Genomic DNA, 22900 nt, shown 5'->3' with positions numbered 1-22900 from the left:
GTGGTGCATTTTACAGATGACCCACGTTAATTTTACCACAACAGCTCATGAGAAGTGAGTTGAATATGAAAAGCTGTGTTTATTTGAAATCCAAGATCTTTGTTGTAAAACGCCTCGTCAATCATGCTTAAGCATTTCAAAATCCCTGTGTGTTGAATTATGAACTAAAAGTAGTTTGCTATCAAACAATGCTCAAATGGCTTAATGGTGAACCGTTTGGGTCTTTATTCACTGTCCTTGATATCCAGCTTAAGGATTGCGTTTGAGTACAAGCTTCATCCACATTAGTAGGTCAACTTTGGCATACCAGAAGGATAATGGTATGTTAGTACTAGTGAGACAAAACTGAAAATTGACATCAATGTACAACCCAGCATGCTGTCGCTTTTCTACTAGTGGACTGAATTGATTTCATAGTGAGGATAAAGAATAACTGAATAACTTGACACTCTAATAGGGAATTCAGTCAACAAGCAAAGGTCACACATTCCTCACAGTGCATCACTGGCTGTTAGTGGAGTGTTGTTAGAAAAGCAAAAAGAGAAAAGCCTGCCTACCTCCAACAAACTGGTCAGTAGAGCAGAGGGGGTGGAGTCCTACAAGATAGCTGGCTGAGTATAAATGGAAGGTCATGCAAGATTCTGGGGTGAAGGGAGCACACAGACCTCGAAGGAGCACTGGCTGTCTACCATTTTGTAAGTAAGATGGGACGTTGGAAACTGTTAGTTCACTAACACTCGCGTTTTTTTCTTATTCAAGACGTCTCTGCGCAACACCAGCAGCATGGAGACCTCCAGCACAACGTAAGAACTTAAGGGGAATAACAGGCATGATTTTTAAGGCACGAGCAAATGGAATTCATTAGAGGTGTTTTCTGATATTAATGCATGTAGAAGTAATGTCCATGAAAATCATGATGCCAATTTTATCTGTTTCAAGTTTCCTGCCCGTATTTGGCCTTGGCTCAATGGCTCACTCCGCTGGACTCGTGGAGATTGCCGTCAGATTGTGTTTGAACCAGCGTAAACAATTGTGTCCTCATGTTTGGGTGCCCATCCTGAAACCGCTGCGACCCTGCATCCGCTCCGCGTCGTCTGACATCCTACGCCAAGTCGGTCCGACCCAGACGATCGCAGGTTACTTTGAGGACTTGGATGATTCCGATGATGATGATGTTTGGGCTCCGGTCAAGAACAAGCGTGTGGTTTTCGCCGACTCCAAGGGCCAGTCGTTGGCAGATGTGCGGGTCTTTTCCGAAGAGGAGGACCACTCCGACCTGGACCCTCTGCCGTCCCTCCAGGGTTTGCTTCAGATGACCGAGGCTGGTTACAGTTGCACAGTCAGCACCTGCTGCCCAGGAACACGACTCACGCTCGGCTTCCCGCAGCCCTCCGCTAATTTCCAGGCCTTTCGTGCCAAGCTGGCCGAGAACATGGTCACCCTGGAGAACTGCACGGTCACCGAGCAAGCCCTCAGAGGCACCGCCCGAGTCCAAAACATCAGCTTCCAAAAAGATGTGCGTGTGCGTATCACCTTTGACTCATGGCAGAGCTACAGAGATGTTCCCTGCAAGTACCTGCAGCAACGCTTCGGAGGGCCCCAAACGGACATCTTTGAGTTTGACATAGACATACCCAAAGTACTTGATGCAAAGAGGAAGATAGAATTCTGCCTAAGTTATTCACCAGGAGGGCAGGGTCAAACTTTTTGGGACAACAACAATGGACAGAACTATACAATTGAAGTGTGTGTGAGTTCACATCTTTGTCACAATTAGATGAGCATGTCATGAAGACCAACTTCAGTGCATAAGTAACTTTTTTTTATTTTGACTTACAAGATTGGTTTATTCATTGTGTGTTGTGCTGACTCACTTTTTTATAGTGTACTAATTAAAAAGCACACTTTGTGTTATAATTGTTCGTTTTTATTGAACACCAGTCTTTCGTGTGAGTCGACACGACACACTCTTACTTTTGACTCTATTCATCCATGCTGTAACAGAGGGTAGGCATCTTTGGGATTCACAAATAGGTCACAGATTACTCGTTGGGGACAAATCCAAACCCCTTAGCAGGATACAAGCTAATCTTAGCTCGATAAATGATCTGACTGATAGCAGGGGGGTTTGAGCACCCATTGTCTTTATCACATCTGTTATGGAGAATTTATTTATTTTTAGGTCTAGACAGATGTTCAAAATACACACTTGACAAAGCAAAGACAAATGAAGGATTCACAAAAGTAATCAAACACTGTTTAAGTGACACATAATTAAAGTAGTTGTGTGGGGCAACCCATTTTAATAGGTCTTAAGGGTCACAGACTTCAAACTCATGTTCAACAATGTGAAAATAAACCAAAACAAGTCATAAGTAGTGTATATGACAATTCACGTGGCCACCAGATGCAGGCCAACTTTGAAGATCTCATAGCTGGCTGTTGCCGAGACTAAATAGGGGGATACGGTTAGGATAGGGGTGGTGGTGCAACATGAGTAGAGGAGAGTGAAGTGACAGGGGAAGGTCAATCAGGGCAGCCGACGTTGTCGAGGCGCCTGTTGCTACTCAAAACTACAATGATGACTGTTTTTTGTTGTTACTCAAAATTACAATAGCGACTATTTTCTGTGTGCTCGTTAGAAGACATTGATGAGCTTAAGCCAATCCTAGCACAGATTGCCAATCACTGCAGACAAACCTTCACACTCTCATTCACACCTATGGACAATTTAGTTGTCATTGAACCTAACATGAATATTTTGGGTGTGGAAGGAAGCTGGAGTATCTGAGGGGGAAAAAACATCTCACTCGAACACTGGGAAACATGCTAACTCCACAAAGTTCAGATTCCACCCCCAAAGGTCAGAACTGTAAAACTGGAGACCGTTGCACTGCCACAAAGTTTGTCTTAATTTCTTTTCAAAATTTGAATCACTAATAATTTGACTGCCACAAATAATACTCAAAACACCACCAAGAAACCAGGGATCACAGTTTGTTGAGTCTTGTGCGTCAGATGTGAGATTGATTTCTCTTAGAAAGACTATTCTAGCCAGGGAGGGATTGAGGGAGAAGCAAAAACAGCATGCACACCGCATGATGCGGGTGTTTTCCTCTGTGTTGTGGCCCACAGATGACGAGCTTCTTGTTTTTTAGGCTCGGACGCTCGGCCGCCCCTAGGCCCGTCCTAAATCATGAGGCGACTCAGCGGCCCACACTGATGTTGCATACTTTGCAGCTCGGGTCTTTCTTGGCATTGGCAGTGGTCAAACTCATGAGCTGGTGGTGTCCACTGATTAGCTCCACTGTGCCTTGATCCAAACTCACCGGCTCTGTGAAAAGCACCTCAAGGATGACGTCACTGGCATGGCAGTACAGTGGCTCCTCCCCCGGCCTCTGGGGGTCACTGTATGTCAAGAACGGATTGTTAGCCAAGTCCAGCCTGGGGAGGCGGCTTCTGCAAAAGTGGTCTCCCTCTGTTTCCACAGGGGCCAGCACCAAAACCACATAGTGGTAGGCTGTGTACATGCAATAGAAGTCAGCAAAGTACAGAGAGATGTTTGGATTGAGCAGGTGTCCAGCTGCAATCTGGAAGCGCAGGGGGCCATATGGAGAGTCTTTCGGGGGGAGCCCTGTATCAAACTCGGTGTTGCAGCTAAAGAAGACTCCCTGCAGTTTGCCATTTATGGGAGAACCATGACTTCCACTCGTGTCTTTAAGGGCGGGGCGCATCAGACCCGCACAGTCCTTTCTAATCCAAGCAACCAGAGGAGAAAGCACAATATTAGCATCATTGTCTTTCCATTTAATAGTCAGTCATTCTCATGGTATGATAGTGCTCCATTTACCTGACGCAGTCAAAATAATCTGGATGCTGATTGCGATAAAAGACGGAGAATTTCAAAAGCCTTCCAGCAGAGCCTTTGGCCTTGTCGTGAAGCTGCTGAAGGTGTTCTATGGCGTAGTCTGCCAAGTTAAAAACAGCACTACAATCATTTCAAAAGTCTGCCCTGCTTTCAAATGCTAATGATGCTACATGCACTTCTGTTCTGCAGCTTTTTGTCTATGCTTATGTAACGTCTCAGGGAGTATATTAGCATCATTCTGGCTGTCAGGCCCCTCACCTCCTGTGCAGAACTCCACCACCTGGCTCCACTCTGACACCAGGTATTCGCCATCAGCCTGTCGAACCGCAGTCTGCACGGCCACGCAGTACTCTGTGCAGGGGCTGAGGAACCAGTGGCCCCTCACCGCCATGGGCAGAGGGACGGCTTTGGCCACCAGTTTGGTTGGCACATCCTGAAAGATGGAGCAGAAACATATTTGGCTGCTGTTTTACTCATCAACATTTCAAAGGAAATTTTAATGACTTTGTAAATCAAGCCTTTGTTGCGATAGGATTTGCATTAATACCGTGATATTGCTTTCAAGCCCAAGTGGCCGTAGCTGGGAGACGCTAAATCGAGCCAGCAGCTTTGTTTTGACTATAGTGTCTAAGAAGCACTGCTAAATACTCAAGAGGCCTGCACGACCATGGCAACGAAAGAAGTGAACAGAATACTACAATGCCTTGAAAAAAAAAGTATTTATAACCCTTCAACTTTTTAATATTCTACCATCTTACAATCACAATTTTGCACATCATTGTATAGTGGTACAGAAATTATATGTAGTTTTGTAAATTTTAAGTAAATAAAAATCACAAAAACATGGTGCGGATTTATATTCAGGCACCCTGCGTCAGTACCTTATTTTTCGCGGCTGATTGTTTTAGGGTTTGTCTCCAGTGGACTCATATTTTTTTCCCATTCTTGGCAATTTTTGCCTCAGATGCTCTATGAGATTTAGGTTTGGGTTTTGGATTTAGGGATGTCATTAGGCCATGCCCCTTAAAGGCACACATTAAATAAACAAATGCATCACTCCCTTTTTTTTTTTTTTTTTTTAAAAATTGATATTCAAGTCACGTTTTTTACACCAAGCACATTTAACTCTGTCTACGAAAATAGGGCATTTGGTGTCTTTCTGATTTGGATAATTAAATGTTGGTATCTAAAATTAGTTAATAATTTGCATTAGCAGTGATTAGCATAATAACTGCTCTATGATGCATGTGTATTTGCAAATGGTAAAAACACAAGTAAAAGTGAGTCACAGGCCCAGAGCTGCTGTTGACTGCACTCATTTTTCCTTTTGCTTCAATTGGAACAGACTGAAAGGGCACAACTGCTGCTTTCGGTGCTTAGATTAGTCTAGAGTAGCCGTTAACCTGGCCAGACCTTTTGAAATTGACTTTTTATTTAAGCCTTTTGCTGTCATGTCAAATGAAGACAAAAAGTTGAATCCAGGTAATAGACAGAGCCACAGGCCGTTTTTGGTTGTCTCACCCTGTGTTTAAAGCGGTTGGGATCCCTGCATTCTTTGCGGCTCAGGTCAATGAAGAAGTGCGTGGCTCTGGCCGTGTCTTCGGGAGTCATGTCCCACACGATGCGAAACGAATCACATGTCACCTCACATATTTGAATGTTGCAGGGGGTGGCGAGAACGCTGTCCATTTCTGTCAGGGTATAAAACAGAACATTTGAAAGCAAAATGATGGGCACATCATTTTTGAAAACCCTTCCATTAAAATCAATGTCACATACTTGCAGAGCATAATCTCTTGAGACTTATGCATATTTAAATATTTAAATGTATAAATAGGCTATGCCTGCTCTATTTGGTTGGATAGATGGAAATAAATACGGTACACTGTTTTTAATATGCATCAGTGAATTTTAAACACTATTTATTTTTACCTCATTGGTACTGTATGTGCTTGTCCTGTCAACAATACCTGGATTTGAAAGTGGATTTACTACATCTACTCCTCATACCAATGTCCAGTTATAGTTTTATGAGGTTTCTGTCAATTTAACCTTTTCCACTACATTCATTGAAATAATTATTATAATATAATAATTATTATAGTAATAGTATGTTAGAGTACTTTGAAAGTTTCGGGGTTTTGTCTTTTTAAATCCCCCAAAAAATCATCATTGATCATTTTGTTGTTTTGAAGAACACTGCAGTTAACTAATTGCATGCTACTGTCTTTCATGTCGATCCCCAGCCGCTTGATTATTTAATTGAGGCATATCTTCCATTTTGAGTTTGGTCTAAGATACAAAATATGGTTATTGGTTCAATGAAGGACTGAAACGGAAGGAATGAGATATGGCACTTTATGATAACAAGATGGAAATATGGCCACATTGTAAAGGAACTACAAAGGCACGCTTTGGTTATTATCTCTCAAAGCTGAGACAAATTAAACTTTCGTCCATGAATAATCTTTCATTTTGTCCCTCGCTCCATTTTCCTTTTCGCATTTGGTGGCCTCAACTGACATTTCCCATCATTATGTAACATGAGACGCTTCCAGATGACTCCACGCCTTTTATAATCACCTCCATCAGTCTCCCAGCAACCACATGTCAGCAGCATCCTACCATCTCCTCAATTCTAAAAAAAAAAAAATCTATTCAACAATTCTTTTTAAATGTATTTATACTTGCTGATTCTTGTCTTTACTATCACGGCCCATCTTTTATTAGACTGTCAAGACTGGACAAGTGGAGATTTAAGTGGTGACTGTGGAAGGTGATGAATCACTACTTGGTCACACATCAACCATTTGATCCTCACTGCTGCACAAAGCCTTGAGGAACAGGCCAGCGGTCGGGCACTTTTTGAAATGTGTTTGATTTGCTGTCCGCCTTGTTTATCTGCAGCCCGGCACATTGCATGTTTCCTTTTATTGTGACCAATCTGTCCCGCTTAGTCTGAGCATTATGCATATGTGTGCCTAAAATAACCTCAGTAGCTGTTTAGGAAGCAACTCTAACACGCTCATAATGCTGCATTGGATAAAGATGCTTTCACTGGCAGACTGTGAGGTCTGCAGAGGTGTTGTTCGGACCTTAGATGATGGACAGGCTGCAGTTTCTCATTAAACCTTGTGAACTGTGAAATGTGTGCGTTAGCCCTTCGTTGCAGAAGCCTGAGGAAAAACCTGGCCTCTTCTCATATCTCATCTCCAAGTTTCTTTCAGAAATGGAAAGTGGGCCAACAATAGATCCTCACAGGACACTCATCAAAGCCTGCTGTCTGTGAATGTTCCACTTAAAGATCCATTGCATGTGAGCACAGTTCAAATTCAGGTTTCCAAATCACTCACACATACAGGTCGCCCTTATTTGTCTGTGAAAAAAAGAGCCAATTTTCTCGGCTGCAGCCCGAACTGTAATAACCAGCTGCTTCAAATCGGGCAATTTAGGTCGGTCTGATGGATCTGACAGAAAAACAACTCATTAGTTTAATTATTTGTGCGTGCTCCATGCGCAGATTAATCCCACCATGGGCGCACACACACGGATGCAGCAGATGCTTATTCGTGGAGTACCGTATAGCATAGATCAAAGTATTTTCTTTTGCGCATTCTATCAAAAAACAACAACACTAAAATCATTGCTTGTTGCATCTAAATTAAATTTGCACTACTTTTTTTGTGAATCTTTACAATGCATGAAAATTTGAATTTGATTGTCATTCTGCATTGATGCTATCTAATTATATGTGGTTAAGTGACACAAAGTTTTTGTAATGAGTAGAGAGATGGGAGGATGTAGTCAGCATCGCTGTGACTGTAATTGCAAAATATTCTGTGTGAAGAAGCTGCTACATAATTAAAGCAAGCATTAATGAGAATAATATGAGGCTAGATATACTAGCTAATACTCGTGCTTGGATGATGTGAAATGCAGAAAAAAAAATACACAAACAGTACACTGCAGAGAATCATGACAACAATTGCATAAATCCCCTTAAGATGAACAAATGTAACATTATAATATCACAGCACAAGATATAATGGAATCTGTTGATTTGTAAAATCTCAAGCCTCCTGTGGAATAGAAAACAAATCCTTACTTGTATGCTGTTCAAGGTGTGATTGAAGATTTTAGATGCTGCTTTTGTTTCCCGCTTCTGAATCTCCTTACGTGCTGCAGTCACTGATAGATCCCCTTGGAAAACTGATTAGGAGGTGAAACGAACATACTGAATCCTCTCTCACTCTGCCTCTTTCTCTCCTGCACTCTCATCTGTGTGTGTATGTGTGCCACACAACCCCCCCCCCCCTCTGTCTCATTTTTGCTGTGGGCTTTGAGCATGATGTTTATTTGACTCTTACGCAGCTGCACAGTGCATGATGCATTCAGAGCTAAATGAGGTGAGCCGAAATGAGAATTGTCCGACACTACTAGCGTATCAGCATGTTTAGAACACAGCATCACTTCTCCAAAGTGTTGACCTCAGGTACATACTGTACACACTGAACTCTGCTAGATATCGCCGTTCACAATTTAGTGATGTAGAGGCTGTGATAAAAAATAAACACAATATAAAACAATATATTGATATAAGAGAATATTCAAAAGATAGTGCATGTGATGTCCCAGTAACTAAACTGCAGTTGTGCCAACTGCATTGCCATATGGACTTATTCCACAGGGCATAACCCCTTCCCCCATCACCCCCACTCCTTCAAGCCCATCCTCCGGCGAGTGATGCCTCAGAGTAAGCAGATTTCCCCTGGCATTAGTTGTAAAGTGAGATGTTTTGCATTGGTTCCATGGGACAACATTTAGGATATCACCAGAGATTAAAAAAACCATGTCAGGAGATGCTCTCCTCAGATTAATGGATGTAATCTCCTTTTAAACAATAGGACTGTATTCACAACAAACATGACAATAAAAGAGGCATTGTCAAACAGTGTTCTATGCTATATTCACACAAACATATAAAAATGGACAGTCTTAATAGACTTTTATATATATAGATAGATCAATAAAGCATACTGTACTGCCTGCACTCGCCAGACTACACCTAATGAGATCAAATAAAATAAAACTCAATTTGAAGTAGCCTATATAACAAAAAGTTAGACACGTACACAGCAATTCAGTTACGTATAAGTTTATTCGGTTATTATTAGGGTTGAGTTATGTAATGGTGCAAGATCCTTATATATATATATATATATATATATATATATATATATATATGTACACATACATATATACATACATATATACATACATATATATACATATGTATATATATATAATATATATATATTATATATATATATATAATAAAATATAAATAACATAATAAATAAAAATAATATAAATAAAATTGAGAAACCGCTTTAAAGAGGCTGACCGAGATGTCTGCGTCGCTGTGCGCAGTTGTGATGCGCCTCAACTTTGGCTGACGACACCCGGAAGTGACTTACCGGCAACGTGTGAATAAGCAACATTGGAACTGGATCTCTTGTCGCGATTCTTCTCACAAATGAGTAATTTTCTTCTAAGGATATATACGCTTCGTTAACGTAAGTGTCCCCGTTTGTGCCAAGACAAGCGCCACTGCATGACATTTCATGTTGCTGAGTTTGCTGGTCGGCCACGTGTGTGGCTGCATTTCTGCTGTGTTGTTGACCCCTGCAAGAGTTCATGCTACTCCGATTTGTCACTGAAGTCTGCTTTGCTACTACAAATGCAATACACTTGTCATTAGGTTTTGATTTTTCTTTAAAGGTACATTTGGACAATGTTGTTATTCAGACACAAATACCTGTACATTTGCCCACAATCTTGACATTTTGCAAAAACTTGTTGGTAAATGCAGAATATTTAGTATATCTTGTTTATGTGCATATGTCGTGACTGGTAGATGGTAGACTTGTAGTCACCAATGATATACTGCTTAGGTCTGCAAAACATTTTCATTTGTTTTTATATTTTACTATGTGTTAAGCATGGCCGATTCAGGCACAGGTGATCCCAGTGGTCATCGCATGCCACCACCTGGAGGGATGGGGAAGAACCCACTGATGGGCCGCCGACTACCAGCTACTATCACTGCGGGTCGCCTCCCTGCAATGCGTTCTCGAGATCTCACCCTGGGGGGAGTAAAAAAGGTCTGTTTCCCCAAAAATATTTGAAAGATTCTGGTTGTCTCTTATTTCACAAGTTCTTGTTTTTCTTCCCATCTAGAAAACGTTCACACCAAACATTATTGGCCGCAAAGTTAGAGAAGAGTAAGTTCACAATACGATTACAGTGTGGAAAAGTACTTCAGGTGAAAGTTGACTGTCATTTATTTTTCGAAGTGTCAAGGATGAAGGTCCGCAAAAGAGAGACCGGATGAATGCCACCCGAGGCAGAGGTCCAAGAGAGAGAGGCAGGGGCCGCGGTCGCCCCGAGATTATCCAGTCCCACTCTATTTTTGAGCAGGGTCCAGGAGAAATAGCCATCAGAAGAAAAGGTTGGCATTTGTAACTACCATGTTTTTGGTTTGGCTCATATCATACAAATAATTAATTTCCATGGTTTATTGCAATACACAATAGGTTATGAAAGTGAACGAGACGCCCCAAGCTCAGGACCAGCCCCCATCATCAATATCAAAAAAGAGAAGAGAGAAACTGAAGAAGAGACCAAAGAAATCCTTCGCAAGCTGGAACATGATAGCGTGAGTAACTTGGTTGCATTTGACACTTCTACAGTTTGATTCTTTAATTTTCCCCTCCATGTTTTTCAGTTCATAGACGATCCATACCTGAGGGGTGAAAAGAGGAGCTGCCCGGTTCAACTTCCCCTTGCTGTGACTGGGTGGGGTTTCAAGGAGGAATTCAGTGCTCCTACCATTAAAATTGAGAAGATGGATGAGGATGATCCCATGGAACCTGCAGTGGAAAGTACTGAACTCTGGCCACCACTATCATGCATGTGGGTGAGCTATGGAAGACAGGCAGACAAATAAGCAAACCTTTTGTTTACAGTTAAGGAGGAGCATGAGGAAACACCAATAAAGAAGCCTGAAGCGACTTTCAAGCCTCCTCCACTACCTGAGCCGGATGTCCTGACGGATCTTCTTCACAAGTGGAGTTTGAGCAAAGGTGAGGAGCTGTTCTTCGTGCAGCTGCCAGATACGCTGCCGGGCCAGCCGCCCACCAAAGAGTACAAGCCGATAAAAACCGAGGTGAAGTCCGAGGACGGTCAGTCTGTTCTCCTGAAAACGGAGTCTCAGGTAAGCTTAATGTCTTTATTACAAACAAATGAAATGATTACATTTATGTGTAAGTACACATTGCATATATAACAGGAGGAGCAAAATGAAGATATCAGCTGTAATTTGAAAGATCTACGAGAGGGTCTTGTTGGAAAAATGCTGGTGCGAAAGTCCGGTCGGGTGCAGCTCATAATGGGACAGATCACGCTGGATGTGTCCCTTGGAGCATCATGCTCTTTTCTGCAGGTATGACAGGAGTTTAATCATGAAGGTTACTCTCTTTCTGTCTGTCTTTGGCACCTGCAGCAGAAGCCAATCCTGCCTGCATTGTCTAGTTATAGAAGGACTGAAGTACAACTCCACCCCTTGTGTTTGTCTTTAATGTCTTTCAGGAACTGGTTTCTGTTGACACTGAAGGACGAACAGGAGACTTGACTGTGTTTGGGAATGTGAAACACAAAATGGTTTGCTCACCAGACTTTGAATCTCTGCTGGAAAGCAGGTGATGATCATTGATGACCTTTGTTGATTTGCTCTGCGGTGTCGTATGAAAGTCTGCTAACACACTAAACTATAAAACTTGAAACAAGATTGAAAGGTTATTTTTGCTTAACACATGAATTCAATGATATGCCATATTCCTTCAGTCTACTGTACATCTGAAATAATTTGGCTGTACATGAATGTAAATGTGTGAATAAAATATTTTTTAACAAACGATTTTTTTTTTTACCCAAAATGGCAAAAATCATGATTGACGATATGTGATGTGTGAATAAAATATTTTTTTAACAATTGATTTTTTTTTTTTACCCAAATGGTAAAAATCATGATTGACATATTACTACAATAAGATACATTCTATAGCGCTTTATTTATATAGCAAACGTGGCACTATTAAGAGGGGAAATAGGATTTCCAGCAGATTTTTTTTCTTTATAAAAAATTGCCATCATGCACAAATGTCTATACTTTTTGATTTATAAGTTACATTAGTCAGTAGTATACTGATTATGATGTTCCTGATTGATATGGCAATATTATTTTAGCAGTCACACTGTACCAGCATCAAAGTCCACAAACAATTTGTTCCTCTACACCAGGGGTGTCAAACTTATTTTTGTTGGGGGCCGCATCAGTCATAGTTTGCCTCACAGGGCCATTAAAATTGTCAACCCAAATAAATGTATGAACATCTCATATTGTACATATAGTATCGGCTAAACAACAATTTGATGAATAACTATTTTTCAAACAGACCAATAAAAACTGTTCAAATATTTAAAAATGAAAAATTGAAATCAAATATTTAAAAATAAATATTATTTTTAAAAAATGTAATAAAAATTGCCAACAATATCTATTTTTAAAAGTGAAAACAATTTAAAATTTTGGAATTCACATGAATTCAACGCAAAATTTGTCTTCACGGGCCACTTAAATGATGTGGCGAGCCGTACCTTGCCCCTGGGCCTTTACTTTGACACCAGTGCTCTACACTTTGATGTCTTTAATTTCTCTTTAATGTATTTTATCTGCTTAGATGTCCTGCATCAATGGGATCGCTCAGGTTCGCTTCACCAAGGCCAGTGTGAATAAAATTCAGAGACAACGCAACAAGTTGAGCGTCTCTTTACAACACAAATATGCAGTTATTAGCTGTCATCTTATCTATATCCTGTAGTAGCCAGTTTTAAACAAGTGAGGTCGCTGTAGAGTTGGGTACGTCTTGGACTGGTTGTAAAAACACGCAGCTATTAGCTCCGCTCCTACTAGTGGCCCCCTGTCTGCTCACGTTGTGCGCCGGGCGGAGTTTGGCATCAGTCTGTCGGGATAAAGACAAAAGATGGACTGGTGCCGCTAACCAAGGTTAGTTCTCTCTTTTACGTGCGTTTTGATAATTTTTGGACGCGCTCCCTATAAACATTCACACAATGCACGCTGACAACAAAAGCTTGGCTCAGAAGTGCAACCTTAGTCGCGGCCGATGGCAAAAGCTAACCTCAAAAGCTGGAGCACGCCTGGGATCAGACCCAATAAAGCTCACTTTTAATCATGGTGGTGATGGCTTAGTAGGCATCTTAGGCTCTCGAGCAACACATGCTAGCGTTAAAAAACAATTATTACGTCGATACGTAGTAGAAATGGTAATGTAAAATAAAATGTTAGCCAAGTGCCTTTTCGTGAAGAAGCTAGCTGTGCCTGTGCTTGTGTTAGCCGTCCCGCTGAATCATCAATAGAGGAGAAGGGGCCCTCTGATAAGATATAAACTCCTCAAAGCTTGATAAGTCTAGTTAAAATGAAAGATTTTTAAAAACATCAAATACAAAACGACTCAAGCAACCGAATGTACACAGCGTTTGTTAAACCTCGAAAATCGACTAATCACAACACGTCGAAGATGCAAAGTAGTATTTGAATCTTTTAAATGAGTATTGTAAGTGAGATATTGTGATGATCAACTTTTTAATTCTTTCCAGGCCAACTTCCCACTAAGGAGTAGAGCGGATCCTCACCACAGGCGATTTACCTGCTGAGTCCAGCTGTTTTTTGTTTACATCCTCCCAATGGGACTCTTGCTATAACCACGAGGACGCTTGGATATTACATCCAGTCAGAAATGCAGATGGACCTTTTTATTTTTTGATGTTGCCCGAGATGAAAATGTTAAGATGATCATCCACTCTGTGCAGTGAGAGAGCGCTCCATCCTATAGTTGTCTTTATGAAGACCTTATGTTGACGCCAGATAAGGGGCCAGTTGAGGCCAAGACGTAGAGATTGAGACTTGTACTGACTCAGGCCGATCCAGAAGACCTCGCCGCTCAGCTGTCTTGAAAATGGAGCTGTTTTTTAACCCTTTTGACAGTTTAGTGTGTATCCTCCTGGGTATCTCCCTCACTGTGTGGTTCACACTGCTGCTCGTCTTCATCATCGTGCCCGCTATCTTCGGGGTGTCCTTTGGCATCAGACGCCTCTACATGAAATCATTGTTGAAAGTCTTTGAGGTAAGCAATGCCACTTAAATGTTGTACTCACAAAATAAGGACTTTGTAACAAAAGTCAAACCTACATTTAAAGTGCAAGTTTTTAGGAGCATTTTAACATTACTGTAATATAAACTAAAATAGAGGAGATAAAGTATAAAGAAAAGCTATTCTCTATTTGAAGATGCCTGACAGACATCTAATAAAGAGCAAGCAGGAAGCTCTTTTTGGAGGGGGATACTGAATTAATGTTTCATCACCACTAGTTTTATGACTATGACTTAGAAATTCAATCACGAGGCATATTTTTCCTGAAAATTGTGCATTTGCACTATTATGAAGCATGCAGCCAAGGTTCATTGCTTTCAGTGGTGGTTATGGATTAACTGCAGCCTGCTGTTATGTAACATGTGAGGTTGTAGCTTGTCCCTAACTAGAGTCTGTCAAACCTCCAGCTGCTTTAAATACACCAAAAAGTTGCCTTCCTCCATAATGGGACTAAATACTACACCATAACACACATTTGTTTATTTTTATCACGATCACTTCGTTAAGATTCTAAATTCTTTTAATTCTTCTAAATTAAAAGGTAAATTCTGGAGGAAAACTGACCAAACTAAGCGAGCCAATGGAAACTGTTGCGATATCTTGTTCTCCAAATCCCTTTAGCAAACATGAGAAATGTGGAAACTGTCAAAAGGACACACGCTCTCGTAAACCAAGTCATGACTTCTTGATTTGTTCAAGTATGACAAGTGATTCCTCTAATAGCGTGTCTGTGAAAATTGTGACCTTCATTTCAAGGAATTGTCCAGTGGGATTTGACTTTTACTTCATGAACAAACTTTTTAAATGCACCGCATGGCTGTCAAAGCATCTGTAATTCCAAGCATTTTTTATTTGCTAATTGTTTTGAACATGTCTTCTTGACAATACGCTCACTTAACTTTCTCACAATTGCGCCACTAAGATGACTCATGCCTTAAGTTTTGCATTCAAATGTAATTGCTTGGTCTGGTGACGTGCGTCCAAGCCCAATTCTTCCCTGAAGCTTTTTTGGCTCACGCTTGAGAGAACATAATGTACTTTTCTTCGCAGTTGAAGTACCTCCTTTTTTTGTTGCTTAAAGGAAGGCCTCTGCATTGAAGTGGACTTGAAAAATGAAAAAAAGTTATGTAATGTGGTTTGACTGTACGGTAACCTCCATTCTGTGGTTTGACTGTACAGTAACTTTCATTCTGAATAAGATGTGGAATACATACATTTAATAAATATGTCAGCTCTTCTGTACTCACCTGTTGTTATTTTTGTAGTGGGCTACACTGAGGATGGAGAGAGGAGCCAAGGAAAACAACCATCCCTTGTATAAACCCTACTCAAATGGTAAGGTGAAATATTCTTGGATTTCATTCTGTGCTAATATTGTGTATTGATGACACCACCCTCCTCTGGATGGCCCCAGCCATTATTGCAAAGCACCCCACTTCCTTGGAAGAAGAAATTAAGGAGATTCGACGCAGCGGCAGCAACAAAGACCTGGACTCGGCGCCCGAGTTTGAGATGTCGGACATCTTCTATTTTGCTCGAAGAGGGGTGGAGAGCATCATGGACGACGAGGTGACCAAGCGGTTCTCGGCGGAGGAGTTGGAGTCTTGGAATCTGCTGACACGCAGCAACTACAACTTTCACTACATCAGCCTGAGGCTGACTGTGCTGTGGGGACTGGGCTTGCTGATCCGCTACGGAATCCTTTTACCTCTCAGGTATTAACTGTGCAAATAATTCAAATATTTGTTTAATCTTAGCTGGAAACAATGTAATATCATAATCGTAATTCAAATCTTCATTGTCAAGACGACCACCGGAGTATCTTGAAATCAATTTTGACAGTAACATTAACTGATTGTAGTGCACTAGTAGCAACTGATTGTTTGGGAAGCAGCATTTAACAATTCACACCTAAAGACTGTAATAAAGTACAAAACTAACATTTTGATTATCGTTTTTGCTCAAACTTTAGAGCTCCTGGCGGTATGAGCAGTCTTACCAATGCAATACGTTACTGTATTCTGTCTTGTGTCATGCCAGGGGGAGAGTTTATTTACTTCTTAACTGGACTTTATCAGGAGTAAAACTTTGACGGGTTGGTGGTTATCTGTACAAGTCTCGCAATTAATGAGTCTGTTCTCCTCGTGTCAGGTCAATGTTGTTTAGCTTCGTTTCTTTCACGCCGGAATGCTCCTTGTAGCATTTCACGGCACTTTGTTTTCACTCCCACTGCTGTTCCATAGTAAACATTAGCTATAAAGATCAGGTTCTGTACAGGCATCGTGTTTTGCGGTAAAAACATTTACCACTTCTCTTTCGCAAAGAAAAAAATATGGTTTCATATCCTCTAGCGTATTATGAAAATGACGATTCAGGCTTTGCTGCCAAGTAGAATGGAGACTACTGGAGGGAATAAAAAATGTTATAAATTAAGTTTATTGAAATGACTGCTATATGTAGGCAGAAGGCTGATGTTTCAAGGCATAGGTTTTAGTGTCCCTATTGGATTGTGAAGCCAAACTAGTGTGGCCACGTTCAGATTTGTGCCTTGACTAATAGCATTTCTCTTTTGGCAGATTAAAGAAGTGTAGTAACATACTTTAAAGATGTGTGAATCGTGACGACTTCATGATTGTACATAAAATTTCGAGGGACACTTGATGTGTCACAAATTGTGAGTCACCGCTGAGCCTGGCTTGCACACATGGTGGGGGAGGCATAATAGGCCACACGAACACCGACGCACATCATTTTTTTGGGGTTCTTTTTTCACCCCCGCACACATACAAGCCTGTGTCTTACCACTTGTTTAGTTAAATTTGTCCAAGTGTGTCCTCTTGATGGGTTTATTCGAAATGGTCACTCAATTTGTCTGATGCCCCTGTCCTGGTTTTAAACAAATAATGTCAATAACAGGAATTGATCTGCCCTATTTGTTTCAGGGTAACCCTTGCCTTCACTGGTGTTGGCCTCCTGGTATTCCTCACTTCTCTTATCGGCTTACTGCCCAATGGAAGGTAGCTATCTGTGTCTTGTGTATTTTTTTTTTTTTTACATGATTCGACCGATATTTTCACCTTTTAACTGAATCCTTTGACTACCGTGCTGTCATATTTTATCAAGCTGAATAGATTAAGCCAAAACAAACGCGCAACTTTGTGGAAAATGACTCCAATGTGCTATTTTTTGCAGGATAAAAAGCGTCCTGAGTGAAAAGGCCCACCTTATGTGCAACAGAATATGTGTCAGAGCTCTTACTGCCATCATAACATTTCACGACAGGTAAGGAGAAACCACCCCCCGCATACAAAACAGTAAGCACAGTAAGTTATTGACATTTGGTCTTTTTATGAGGGAGAAAAGGGAACATGTTTAAAATCTAATTGTTTTCTAAAAAGATAAGAGTTTTTATCTCCTAGCTCTTTATTGTAGTGTAGTACAGCTGTTGAAGTGGCTACAGTCATATTGCAGACTTGTTTATTGCCAGTGTTATTGTAGTCGTCACATTTTTATTGCACTAAACACTGATGTCTTAACAGACCCTCATTTGCTTATTACGGTCTTATCAGTAGGGAAGTTAGAGGAAAGATAGAAGTACACAAAAGGAAAACTAAATCCATCCTTGATAATAACAGCTGTAGCCATAAAGAGGCGCACAAGCTAATTATGTGTGTTCTATTTGATCACTTAATTGAGTTGAAGTTTACACATTATATATAAGCGACTTGTGTCTATATATAGTACATGCAGTTGTCTAAATACACACTTGATAACAATAATTTTGCAAATTGTATAAAAGTTCTTTGTATGTGTCGTTTGCGTTACTTGTATTAGTAGTTAATTGCTTAACCTGTGTGGCCATATGGTTTTGTTATTTTATTCCTTTTTAATTTGAAACTTTGGCAAACATCTGTGAGTTTTGAAATCGTCTCTTTGTGCTAACTTCTAAAATAATGTTCATTTACTCTCCAATTTAGCCTAGTCATAAGAAAAACAGATGTCATTACAATTTCTGCAAAATGAATTAGGGGAGGGAAGGAAATGCCACATTGGCTCTTGCGCGTTAACATTCCCATACCTATTTCTCCTCATACCTAATCTACTCCGGTCTACTCAAGATTACATAATGCCAGATGGCTTTCCTCTAAAGTGAGGAGACACGAGTGGGTTAGAACTCAGTCAGAAAATGAAAGTGGTTGTGAAAGGGAGGTTGCCAGAGGCTCAGACTTGGTGCTTTTTACATTTGATTACATTTTACATTGTTATTAGGTTAGACAGGACACAAACTCCTCAATAGTAATGTCTCTTCTATTAACCATTTAAAAATCACACCAGATTTGAGCCATGTAGCCAGATGCTGACTCTGACAATTCAGCAAACGTTAGTATTCTACAAATTTGACAAACCGTCATTCCCTGTTTTTACCCCTGCACACCTGATGATGTCTCACGACACAGTGATTGGGAGACATTCTTAAGGTTATTGTTTCCCATTTGAAGTGTGTACTTTATGGCTACGTGATAGAAACAGAGAGAACAGTGCTATGCTGTCGAAATTTAAAAGGTGGTGGTGTTTGTTTGCATATTGTGCAATGTATTGGTACAGCGGAAAGTAAGCAGGCAATGACACGGCTTTTGTAGCGTGAGATATCAGTAACATTCTCTATGGCTGGGTGATAAAAATACACCAGTCAGTGATGCTCTTTTGTAACTCAATCTCTGGCATGAACACTTGGTACGTGCATGTCAAATAATTTACAACGTCAACATGATTTACTTTGTTGCCCTTTAGAAAGAAATGACCTTTTATTTTTGGTATAAAAGAAATGGAGTTGATGTGTAACTGCGTCATCATGACTTTCAAGCACGTGATTTGAATAGATGGTTCTTAATGTATGTTAGCAAGTCCTCACTTTATCTTTTTTTTTTCTATTTGAAGTGAGAATAAACCCAAAAATGGAGGAATCTGCGTCGCCAACCACACATCACCCATTGATGTCATAATTCTGGCCAGTGATGGCTGCTATGCAATGGTAAGTGTTCACTCTTTTTCTGTACGACTTGTCTTTACAAATTTCTCAAATGTGGATCCCATTGCAAGTCTAACGTTGCATGTGTGTGTCAGGTGGGCCAAATTCATGGCGGCTTGATGGGACTTATCCAGCGATCTATGGTGAAGGCCTGCCCACACATTTGGTTTGAACGTTCAGAGGTCAAAGACAGACATCTAGTGGCCAACAGGTAGAACTGCTACTTTTTTGTCCGCACCTTTATAGTGATTATTATCATAATTGATGAAGAATCCTTTGAAAGAAAAAGACATATTGTTTTCTCTGCAATACAGGCTGAGTGACCATGCACAAGATAAATCTAAACTTCCCATTCTCATATTCCCAGAAGGTGAGTTAGAGTATTGTATTGGGTTGAGTTTCTTTAAAGCAGTGTTTCCCAACCTTTTTCATCCACAGCACACCTTTTTATTGGAAAAAATCTTGAGGCACACCACCAAAAATCTGCTCAGTGTTACACCAGCTTCTATATTAAAATTAGTTGTATTACAATATATATATATATATATATATATATATATATAAAAAGTCCTATTTCTGTATATACGTTCATGGAGAGAGAGTGGAATCATTTAATAAATAAATAAATATATTTTTAAATTGTATTTCTCTTTTTTTAATAAAAGTGACAAAGGTTTTAGACAGTGTAAGGAATAAACTATTGAAAGTGATTGTGATTAAAATCCAAAACAATCAACATGACTTTGTTTACTGTTCTAGACTAGCTCCATAAATATTGCGACAATAAGAACAAAGTCCCGTTTAAAGACGCTCGCTCTCCTGTTCTGGCTGCTGCTGAGTGGTGATCACAGTCGAGGTGTCCTGACTTGACAGTGTATTTTATGTTGGTGAAAGTGAACAATCCAGATTGTCCTGTTGAACTACATACTGAATATGTCCCGATCAAACCGACACAACATGAAATCTCAAGATTCTCCGATTAGCCACGCATGCGTGATTAACAAGCCTTGGCGAGCCTATTTACAATGCGCTTTGTAATTAATATTGGACAATTTTCCACGGCACAGCTGAATATCTCAGTGATTGGGAAACACTGCTTTAAAGCAAAAGTGTTGTGTTTTTAATAAAATATCTTTTTTGTGTGTGTGTGTTTTTGTTTTTTTAGGTACATGCATTAACAACACATCAGTTATGATGTTTAAAAAAGGAAGTTTTGAAATTGGCGGCACAGTGTACCCAGTTGCTATCAAGGTCTGAGAAATGTTTGTCTTAGTATATACGTCCTTACAATAATTTCAACCATGTGTTGACAATGTCATTTGGTTGTTTGTATCCTGTTCAGTATGATCCCAGATTTGGAGACGCCTTCTGGAATAGCAGCAAGTTTGGAATGGTCAACTACCTGTTACGTATGATGAGCAGCTGGGCCATTGTCTGCAGTGTGTGGTACCTCCCTCCTATGTCTAGAAAGGTACCACTCTGACTTTGCTGCACTATAAAGTCATGCAGATATAATTTTTTTTTTTTTGAGCTCACATTTCTGCATCAACATTTTCCATAGGAAGGGGAAGACGCTGTACAGTTTGCCAATCGGGTAAAAGCAGCCATCGCCAGACAAGGAGGACTAGTGGACCTTTTGTGGTAAGACAAGCTCAACACGCATTTTTCATCATGGTCACACAATCTGAGCTGTTTATGTGTTCACCAATGTCACCGTGTACTGTGTAAACCGGATACAATCCACATTCACTGTTAATAAAAGGAATTTATTTCCAATAAGGTCACACGTATTGAATGGGAGAATGACACACCCAGCAAAAGTGACAGTGACGAATGAATGTTTCTTTGCAGGGACGGAGGGCTAAAGCGAGACAAGGTCAAAGATACTTTTAAAGAAGAGCAGCAGAAGCTTTATAGTAAAATGCTGGTGGGTACCCAAGAGGATCGCAGTCGCTCCTGAAAGACTTGCGAGGAGGTGGATCGGCTCAAAACCCTCAGCGCTGACTGCAAATGATGTCAGCTGTGCTCCAGCTTGAGAATGGGGTTCCTCGACTTTTCTCTGCCTCACACAAACGTCTGCTGTTGGCAGCGTTGTATCAGGTCCGTTGGAGATACATGAAACAAGCCTCGCCTGCATTAGAATGCAAAAGTAGAAGTGCTCTGAGCTAGACTCATGTCTTCCTTGTGGTTGAGGAAAAACTTGATATATCTGTCATTAACTTTCAGTTTTTTCACAGTTTATTTTAACATGTTTTTGTTTCTGTCAGGTTGTAATTTAACCCTGGTTTTACCTGGGTATATAACAGAGTTATAGATTTTTTTTAAGACACTGTTTTGAGATTTTTGCATGACTGGCTTGTGTATGACACGATGCCAGACTTTGTTACATTTAAGACTATTTTTATGAGCTTTTTCCAAGAGAAAGAATCTTGTATTCTAAAGCTTTGTGTTTTACATGAAGACTTATATCAACCTGTTATTACAACAGCAGTAGCTGATGTTACTGAACTCTTGTTGCCGGTTCTTTTTCCATGGAATGTGTAAATGCTCGCATTGTGAAGTGGAAATATGGCACCATTTTCCATCTAAAGTTGGCAAGTGTAAGAACATACTTGTGATGCTTACAATCAACGCCCATGGCGAACAGGTAATCATGCAGGTTTAAACCATTACAACACCCCTGGAATGGGAAGAGGCTAATAATAATTACCCCTCTAACAGACTCCTTTGGCTACCAATTTGTTGCAGCAGCAACATGCCTGTTTAATTTATTTTAACTGAAATCCAGAGGCTATTGTTTTAATTTCCCCTCCTTTGGTGATCTTTGTCCTATTTGGCAGACTCTTAAAGAAGAGAAAGGGTAGCTGTCGTCTGGTCTCTGTCTGGCTGGAGTCAACCAACAAGAACTCCACATTTAGATTGCACCTAACATGTTTATCAAAAATAAACCTTTGAGAATGTCAACTATTTGGATCTGACTGTGAGTTTACTTGCAATGCATAATTTATAATTAAGAATTTTTCAAATTAGACTTTTACCGATGAGGGTTGCACAGGTCCACTGTATTGCAGAATTCACATCTAAAAACCTGGGACTATTCCCAACACATTTGCCAGAGCACTCTTTTTCAGGTCGGCGATCAACAATGTAATTCATTTGTATTCCACAAGTGGAGAACAAAGTGCACTCTACTTTGAGAAGGCTAAAATGGTGATAGAAATGGTCGTGGTTGAACAGCTCTCCAACAGTGCTATGGAAACCATGATGTGCTTGTTGAAGCTGAAACTGCACAGATTCATGCACTAAGCCAAGCGTTTCTCAGCTATTAAAACCTTTACCCTTTGGTCTGAATACTAAGTTTACTGTTTTGCAGACTTGACCTGAATCAGTTCTTTGCAGTCAAATCATTAAAACTTTGGAAATTCGTTAAAATTGTTTAACCTGGGAGAGGTATATTGTTTCGCAGATATGTGATGTAGGAACCTGGGTAGATAAACTAGTTATTAAGAAAGACAAGAAGGCGCAATTCAAATCTTTTTAGTGAAAGAAGATGCCTACTTCCTGTTTTTTTTTCCAGAACATTGGTGCGTTTGTCGTCGCACGAATGGTGCGTTCAAGTTCTTCAGTAATTTTCTAAAATACTCGGTAAACCAAAGACGTGGTTCAATACTATATATTTTTGTGCCGTTGTAATAAGCCAGGTCAAGGTAA

At 40.3% G+C, this 22900-nt stretch overlaps 4 protein-coding genes across 5 annotated transcripts; 3 read left to right on the top strand and 1 right to left on the bottom strand.

Annotated features, from left to right (window-relative positions):
• The first annotated feature begins 455 nt into the window (after window positions 1-455).
• On the top strand, window positions 456-1917 carry ppp1r3c2b (protein phosphatase 1 regulatory subunit 3C2, duplicate b). 2 transcript variants are annotated; one of them, XM_088376837.1, is made up of 3 exons: window positions 460-695; window positions 760-803; window positions 940-1917. In XM_088376837.1, the coding sequence occupies exons 2-3, from the start codon at window positions 784-786 to the stop codon at window positions 1775-1777; spliced, it is 858 nt and encodes a 285-aa protein (XP_088232963.1). In that variant the 5' UTR covers window positions 460-695; window positions 760-783; the 3' UTR covers window positions 1778-1917. The 2 variants fall into 2 exon arrangements, with proteins under 2 accessions (XP_088232964.1, XP_088232963.1); XM_088376838.1 differs by having other exon boundaries at window positions 456-803.
• phyhip (phytanoyl-CoA 2-hydroxylase interacting protein) lies at window positions 1801-8134 on the bottom strand. Its single transcript, XM_088376836.1, has 5 exons — window positions 7974-8134; window positions 5390-5559; window positions 4127-4301; window positions 3851-3968; window positions 1801-3753 (listed from the first exon to the last, which is right to left on the bottom strand). The coding sequence occupies exons 2-5, from the start codon at window positions 5555-5557 to the stop codon at window positions 3207-3209; spliced, it is 1008 nt and encodes a 335-aa protein (XP_088232962.1). The 5' UTR covers window positions 5558-5559; window positions 7974-8134; the 3' UTR covers window positions 1801-3206.
• Window positions 8135-9284: 1150 nt separating this feature from the next.
• On the top strand, window positions 9285-11843 carry polr3d (polymerase (RNA) III (DNA directed) polypeptide D). The gene is made up of 9 exons (XM_088377287.1): window positions 9285-9444; window positions 9870-10032; window positions 10109-10152; window positions 10225-10379; window positions 10465-10586; window positions 10656-10812; window positions 10897-11144; window positions 11220-11372; window positions 11519-11843. The coding sequence occupies exons 2-9, from the start codon at window positions 9871-9873 to the stop codon at window positions 11630-11632; spliced, it is 1155 nt and encodes a 384-aa protein (XP_088233413.1). The 5' UTR covers window positions 9285-9444; window position 9870; the 3' UTR covers window positions 11633-11843.
• Window positions 11844-12790: 947 nt separating this feature from the next.
• Window positions 12791-22156, top strand: gpat4 (glycerol-3-phosphate acyltransferase 4). The gene is made up of 13 exons (XM_088376109.1): window positions 12791-12995; window positions 13607-14133; window positions 15426-15495; window positions 15575-15875; window positions 17103-17177; window positions 17353-17442; window positions 19099-19192; window positions 19285-19400; window positions 19504-19559; window positions 20355-20440; window positions 20532-20660; window positions 20751-20830; window positions 21041-22156. The coding sequence occupies exons 2-13, from the start codon at window positions 13966-13968 to the stop codon at window positions 21147-21149; spliced, it is 1374 nt and encodes a 457-aa protein (XP_088232235.1). The 5' UTR covers window positions 12791-12995; window positions 13607-13965; the 3' UTR covers window positions 21150-22156.
• Window positions 22157-22900: the final 744 nt, after the last annotated feature.

Source organism: Syngnathus floridae, chromosome 5, assembly GCF_059516105.1.
Source record: "Syngnathus floridae isolate MCC-2025c chromosome 5, RoL_Sflo_1.0, whole genome shotgun sequence".
NCBI lineage: Eukaryota > Metazoa > Chordata > Actinopteri > Syngnathiformes > Syngnathidae > Syngnathus > Syngnathus floridae.
This window is presented reverse-complemented; position numbering and strand designations above follow the sequence as displayed.